The sequence below is a fragment of the Trematomus bernacchii genome, unplaced genomic scaffold (assembly GCF_902827165.1).
Source record: "Trematomus bernacchii unplaced genomic scaffold, fTreBer1.1, whole genome shotgun sequence".
NCBI classification, from domain to species: domain Eukaryota; kingdom Metazoa; phylum Chordata; class Actinopteri; order Perciformes; family Nototheniidae; genus Trematomus; species Trematomus bernacchii.
The window spans coordinates 136191-143277 of record NW_022987646.1 but is presented as its reverse complement, the minus strand read 5'-3'; the positions used below and the strand labels follow the sequence as shown (position 1 = coordinate 143277).

At 39.0% G+C, this 7087-nt stretch overlaps 1 protein-coding gene across 1 annotated transcript; it reads left to right on the top strand.

Moving 5' to 3' along the window:
• Positions 1–1322: 1322 nt before the first annotated feature.
• Positions 1323–4742, top strand: LOC117485509. Its single transcript, XM_034134073.1, has 7 exons — positions 1323–1386; positions 1528–1666; positions 1784–1897; positions 2388–2444; positions 2561–2701; positions 2782–2895; positions 3770–4742. The coding sequence occupies exons 2-7, from the start codon at positions 1535–1537 to the stop codon at positions 3818–3820; spliced, it is 609 nt and encodes a 202-aa protein (XP_033989964.1). The 5' UTR covers positions 1323–1386; positions 1528–1534; the 3' UTR covers positions 3821–4742.
• The last annotated feature ends 2345 nt before the right edge of the window (positions 4743–7087 follow it).

Sequence of the window (7087 nt, the reverse complement as noted above, 5' to 3'; positions counted from 1 at the left end):
TTAGCAGATAAGCTAAATGTCTTAAGGAGAAGGGCCTTAATCGCCTCATATTTGTCATGGCGTGGGGGATCTGTGATAAATCCAACCAACCTGGACGACGTGGAGCTCCCCAGCGCCGCCACCACATGAAAATATTTCAGGTCCCCGTCACGGACATGGCGGCAGGCAAAATGCGCCTCCACGTGTGCGAACCACACCGCGGCAGCATGCTCCCAAAACTCCGGCAGTTTAACAAAAACATTGCGATCAGCCATGCTCATTAAGTCTTCGGAAACTTTCACGAAAACGTCAGGGTCACCATGTGTAGAGCCGATGAAATGGAGTCAGAGGCGGTGTATTCAGTATGGAACTCCACACTTTATTATCCATTAGAAAGAAGACAAGGTAAGTACATCTGCTTGTTGCTACTCAAGCTAGCATGAATGACACCAACCCCGGTGCCCTCACTAACGGGTCCGTGTTGCAACACAATATTCCCAACGGTGAATTATGTCCCATAACGTGTCACCACAATATACAGTTTAGTTTATGATTCAGCCTTGGGTAAGACTTTTATAGTCTATGGCTATGACGCCCATAATGCTAAACGGGAGCAAATGTTAAAAGGGGACCCAATTATCCCAGTGGTGGCCGCCGGAGTCCGCCGGCCGGAGCTAACGGAGCCGCAGGGAGCTAGCTAGCGGACTTGGTTCGCCTGCAGCCCGCTGTAGTATTAGCTAAAGAAATGATGTTGAACAAGGCTTATTAATTGAGCATGAGCATGTGAGCATGTTAGCCTAGCTTGGTAGCTTCAGCTAGATCGGGAGCTTCGAGCCGTTAGTGGCCGACTCCGCCTACTAAGGGCTTCTCGGCAACTCTGCAGAATCCTATGGGTGACGTCACGGACCCTACGTCCATTTATGGGTGGTACTAGAGTCTAGCACTAAAAAGGGGATAAAACAAGTTCTCATGAACTATGTTCTCCTTTTGGTGTGAACGCAAAATCCCAGGAACTATCGGAACTAGACGGGAAAAGTAAATGATTATAATGTTGTAGAGAGAGAGAGAGAGAGAGAGAGAGAGAGAGAGAGAGAGAGAGAGAGAGAGAGAGAGAGAGAGAGAGAGAGAGAGAGAGAGCACATGAGTGTTGATCAATAAAGTGTCAGCTGTACTGTAGGCCTATGCCGCGAGTACATGGCAGCTTCTTACGTTACATTACAGTAAATGATACCCCCCTGCCTGGATGACTGATAGGAGCCTGTACATTGCAAATAAAGTTTGCAGCGCCTCCCCTTAATAAAAAAAAAAAGGAAAAGGTCTCACATTTCCCCATTTCCTCTTTCCACCCACAACATTCTCTTCCCGTTATCACGCACACTGCTTCTCTGCAAGAACAGCTAAAACAAGGTGGGTCCCTTCATGTTTTTGTAAATATCCCTGCTTGTAGCATGTTGCATGCAGCTGAACTAATTCTGCCTCTTTAAATCTGCTTAGCTGTGGAGAATAAATCTGTTTTGATTCTCTCTCTCCTCCCACAACCTAAAACAGTGTTTCAATGGAGGGAACTGAGTCAACAGCAAGAGAGAGATCAACAGCAAAGGATGGGAACAAGACAGGAGACCAAGAGGTGCTGCTGTCCAGCAAACCGCTGCATCGCTTCGTCCAAAGAGAGCCCAGAAATGTTGGGGTAACAAATCACACAATCCAGAGCCACAGAAACTAATGTTACACGTTTACACAATGAGCAGCTGCAAACTCTTACTCTACTGTAGGCACTTGAATCCATCCTTCTCCTCCTCCTCAGATTGCCATTCTGATCTTTGGCTGTGCCGAGGTCATGATGGGATTTACGCTGTCCGGGGAGAGGGATGAGTTTACTTCTTTTGGAATCTACATTTCCTTCTGGCAGGGAACTCTGGTACATGACATGTGGCACACACATGCATTGTCTTCACAATTACCATGTACATTTTTTCAAATGTCTCCTTGGTTTCTAAAGTTAAAAGTTCACCATTTTTGGAAATATACTTAGATTAGATTAGATATCCTGCTTCTCATCCAACTCACGACAAAATAAGGAACAAGATCAAATACGCCTATTTCCCAGTTTTACTCAAGTTAAACCGTTATTAGCACTTGTGCCATATTGAAAATAATTTTTTTATAGATGTTAAGGGGGACAGGCAAATTGGTAGACAGAGGATGTTAATGTTTTCTCCACTTAAGTCTTTATTACATTTCTGAATGAAATTAAAAAAGACATCCAAAATGTCAATCCAGTTCAGGAAAGCTTTCTACAGCTACAATGGTGATAAACATGACATATAAACAAAGGTCATGCAGTCATCTAAATGTTTCTTGGGGTGAATGTCAAAGTAAGAATTATTATTTTATTTGATTGTTCTCAGTTTCTTGTCTGTGGAAGCCTGTCTATCTACACTGAGTTACGTCCATCCAAGAAGATGGTAGGTATATTGTGATTTTATGATCTATAGTGGTTATAACTTTATTTCGTCACTGTCAGTCTCTCCCTTTCTTTACTCAATAACTCATCCCATGTTGTTGAACCTCTCTCTTCCAGGTGACTGTGTGTTTGTCTATGTATGTGGTTTCCCTTCTTGGGATCATTGTCTCTTTTGGCTACAGGATACACATTTTCTCCTATTTAACGTTCCTTAAATTTGTGCGCTATTGGAGGGAGTCTTTAAGCCTGCAGAGAATAGTGAGTTACAGACATGTGATCTACACTACATGGACACATATCCGCATTGTATGAATAACTTCCTCTTTCTTGTGCTTCAGGACCAGATTTTTGCTATTGAAGCCCTTTTGTTCACTTGCTCTCTGTTTGTGGCGGGTCTTCTCATCTTCTTGTGTGTCATCGCACGTTTGGCTCTCAAATCCACACGCACTCAGGTAAAGCATTTTTCATCGTTTCTCCATCTGAAACATTCCTTTACCACTGAGTGTGTAGGGGTTCACAAAACAAACTTTTGAACAGCATTACATGAAAATGTTAGTGAAAACTTCAAATAAAACATGAAAGGTAAAAAAGAATGAGAGAACTGGAGAAATATATTCTGGACGATCTCTTTGGCAACAAAGCAATGTCTATTTGTTTCCCCTTTATTCCTGTTGGCAATGACCCGCCCTCTTGTGTTGTTAATCTTAATAATAATAATAATAATAGATTTATTTTGTAAGCGCTTTTACAGGTGCTCAAAGTCGCTTTACAGAGATAGTGAAAAGAAAAGAACAACAAATAAATGTAACATGTAATGTAATAAATATAGTTAAAGTCAAATTCAAATCAAGCAATACAACAACAATCACACATTAAAAGAAAGCCAGATTGAAGAGGTGAGTTTTTGTACGTTTTTTGAAGGTGGTGAGGTCAGTGCAGTCTCTGATGGGTTGTGGGAGTGAGTTCCAGATAGTAATCCCTCCCAAATTCATTCATATAACGTTAATGTCACTCAAAGAGTTGCTGACTGAATAAAAGTCCACAATGTAATGTCTTTCTATTCAACCAGAAAAGCCTAATTGAAATGATGCAGCATTAACAAAGAGTAAAACGACACCATGAGACAGATATCACTTCAGTATTAAACAATTAAACAGACATGCAATAAAATAATAGAATCATGATTGATATGATGTCCAGTACAAAAATAAATGAGTCCTAAAGACCATCTAAATGGGACCTCAAATACAAACAACACATCTGATCAGTTATATTCACTGTTACTGCTTCCTTCCCTAACACATGCAACCTCCGTATCTTCAACAGATTATTGTCCGGCACATCCCGGCTCCACCGACCGACACGACTGCAACTTAATCTCATCCTTGTGAAGTATTATCCTACGATAACTAACACTGGTTTTCCTGCAGCACACTAACTCCTGTACAGTATATCACATGTGAATGTTACACCCACTAGAGGCTCATCTTTAAGCCCCAGCTTCTTCTCTTAGCACAGCACATGTTACTGCAGTAGGAAATGCATTATAACCACATTTATTTGCTTTTGTTAAAGCTTGTTTTGGAATCTAAAAGATTCCTGTCTTCTCATGTGAGAAAAAATATTTGACATGCACTTATTAAGGGATTAAAGTAACCACTATTATCTGAAGGAAAGCCTGTATGTATTTACTGTACGGGTCATACAGTAGTAAACTAAAGCTAAGGTACATTACTTTGAATTAAAGCCTCGAGGCAAACAGGGCTGATACTGATCACTGATATATACACCAATATGTAAAGTATTGTAACAGTACTGTTATTGTAATTTATATAAATATAAAGAATGATATCAAAATACATCAACATATGTGATTATTATCTACATTACCTGAATTATTTGTAATGTGCAGAAAATGAGCATCGTTATGAACTGCAGCTTTTGATAATCATTGTGAACCTCTTTATATATTTGATATACTGAGCTGCAAATATTTCTGCTTTGTGATTTAGTTACAGCACAGCAGATCCACCTGGGATTGCCACTTTAGAGGAATTACAGTATGTTTGAATACATTTGGCTTTTTATATCCTCGGACACAAACATCCAGCATTATTTTTTTAAGCTTATGACTTAAATATTGTTCACCATTTTCATCTATACGACTTTGAAACCTGTTGCCACTTTGGGCCTTTGAATGTGTGAAAAACAAATATTTTTGATTTAGTTTTAGCTTATATGTGTTGCACTAAATGTAATGTATATTGTCTTTGCTAAATAAACAATACAATGAAATGATTCTCAGGTCGCTGATTATATTACACACATTTGTATCTATACTGTACACTAACAGTGACCACTCCACACAGACATAGTGCACTATTGATTCATCATCATTGTTTATTATATAAAGATAACAGTCTGTACCACTTTGAACACATTTTTAGATGGCAAGCAAATAATTAATCGGGGTCTTTGTTTTAGTTTTGAGTAGGCTACAAGTTAAAAGCCCAGCATTGAATTCTGATGTACACATACATTTAAGATAAGTTAGAATTTACAACATATTGAATACAAATAAACTATAATGTGATCCTTTCACCATTGCCTAAAAGATTAACAGTTTAGGTACAAAAGATGATCAAATAAGTAATATTAATCATTGTGTTCCTATATTAGAAAATGTACAATTGAATACTTTTACTTACAGTTTAACATTTATTTTTGTGTAATCAAACTGATCAGCATCAGCACATTTCAGTGTGCTTATTAGCTTCTGATCCTGTGTTGATTTTGAGGTGGAGCAACACATTTAGATTAGATTATCTTAAAATGCTATCAGTATATCCCCATGAATGTTGTGTTTGCACATTGTGGCTCCCTCATTCATAGACATCCTCTTTAATTGTCATTAACCTGTTAAGCCCCAAAGCCCCCGTCGGCGGGTCTTTTTTTCTTTCACAAATTAAAAAAAAAATAAAATATTTTTTTTAAATTTATTTATTTTTTATTAATTTTTTTTATTTTAATTTTTTTTCTTTGGATGGAATGAATACCTATGGTCAGTGGCGGCCGGTGGTCTTTTTTTTTGGTGGGGCTCTTGACGTACCGTAAGTGACCTACCCGGGGGGTCCGGGGGGTTTCCCCCCGGAAATTGTTTTCGAGAAATGACCCCTTAAATGATGACTTCTGGTGATGTTAGAGGGGGGGGGAAAGGAGAAATCGAGGCTTAAAAATATGAGAAGACTGATCAATACCTCCATAATCTTCAGTGTGGAAAATATTATTTATCAACCTGAACATCTACTACTTTACCAGGAATTTGTGTTCTCAGAACTGGTCTGTTTTTTTCTTTCTTAAAACTGTTCATGTTTTATGAACCAACACCTTCACCAAGTAGCTTTACAGTGAACTGCATGTGAGATATAAAATTAATAGCATCTTTTCAGTAGCATTAATTATAAATATTTAAGTGGTTCAATACAAGTCACTACAGCATTTCAAACTGAACTGTGAATAAATGCAATTTAAAAAAAATAACCACAGCACAAAATGTCATAAATTGTGTATTTTCTTTGTTTCTCTGAGGATTATTTACAAACAGGCTTATTTACATATAGCAATAACTCAGAAATGAAAAAGCTACATCGTCTAACACGAACAACCAGTTAGCATAATGATAATATATGTGTTATGTACAATGTAACTGGCAAGGCTAGAGCAAGAAAGAACATAAAGTTTGCAAAAGGTTTAAATAACTTCAAGTATCTGTCTTCAGATTACGTGGAGGTTTTAGTCCGATGGGAAGCAGATTTTAAGCGACACCGAAGATAAACCAAAAATGTGGTGGAGCTGCAAACCGTGTAGTGTTGCTGGGACAGAACAGGAGCTATAACCGTTGGAAAATACATCACAGACAATGCAACAAACGTGGAGACAGAACAATCACTTCTGTGATAAATGCCCACTTATTAATAAACTTCTAACAACCATGGGAAACCTCCTCTCTACATATAAAGTGATATCCAAGCATGGGAAACAAAAGACAGCATTTACCTGTTTGCATCCAGCTAGCCAAGCCTTTCTTGTGTACCAGCTACTTGTGAAGCCTCGTGTATACATTTTGTCTTTTTCACGAGATTGCTGCGATATATTCAAATCGGGTTGGTCTGGTGCAAGGTCTTTAAGCAACAATTTATCTGCCAAACTTCTCCTTTCGAAAGGATTGGAGATTAGCTCTTGAACAGAATTAGGCGGGGACCGAGGTCCGGAGACTCCACCTGCACACGAAGCCATCCTCATCAACTACTGCGTCAACCGGATACGAGTCACTGTCCAAACTACTCACAGACTGCACTGGGCGCTGACATTGGCGCCCGGTGACCGTCATCTTTGACGACGCTGATTGGCTGAAATTATATTTTCGCGGCATAGTTTACACGTTACAGATAGCAACAGTCAGCTGCTGGTGGCTGCTGCTGCACTGGTTGAAGGCTCCTCTCTTAGCGCCCAGACGAGAGAAGGTGCATGGGCAAGGCCAGGCAGGAAACATGTGACTTATCAGTAACTTTAGACATCGTAACACAATTTTAAACGAGATTTTATTGTAGATTATACATTTTACTGATACCAATTATATAATAT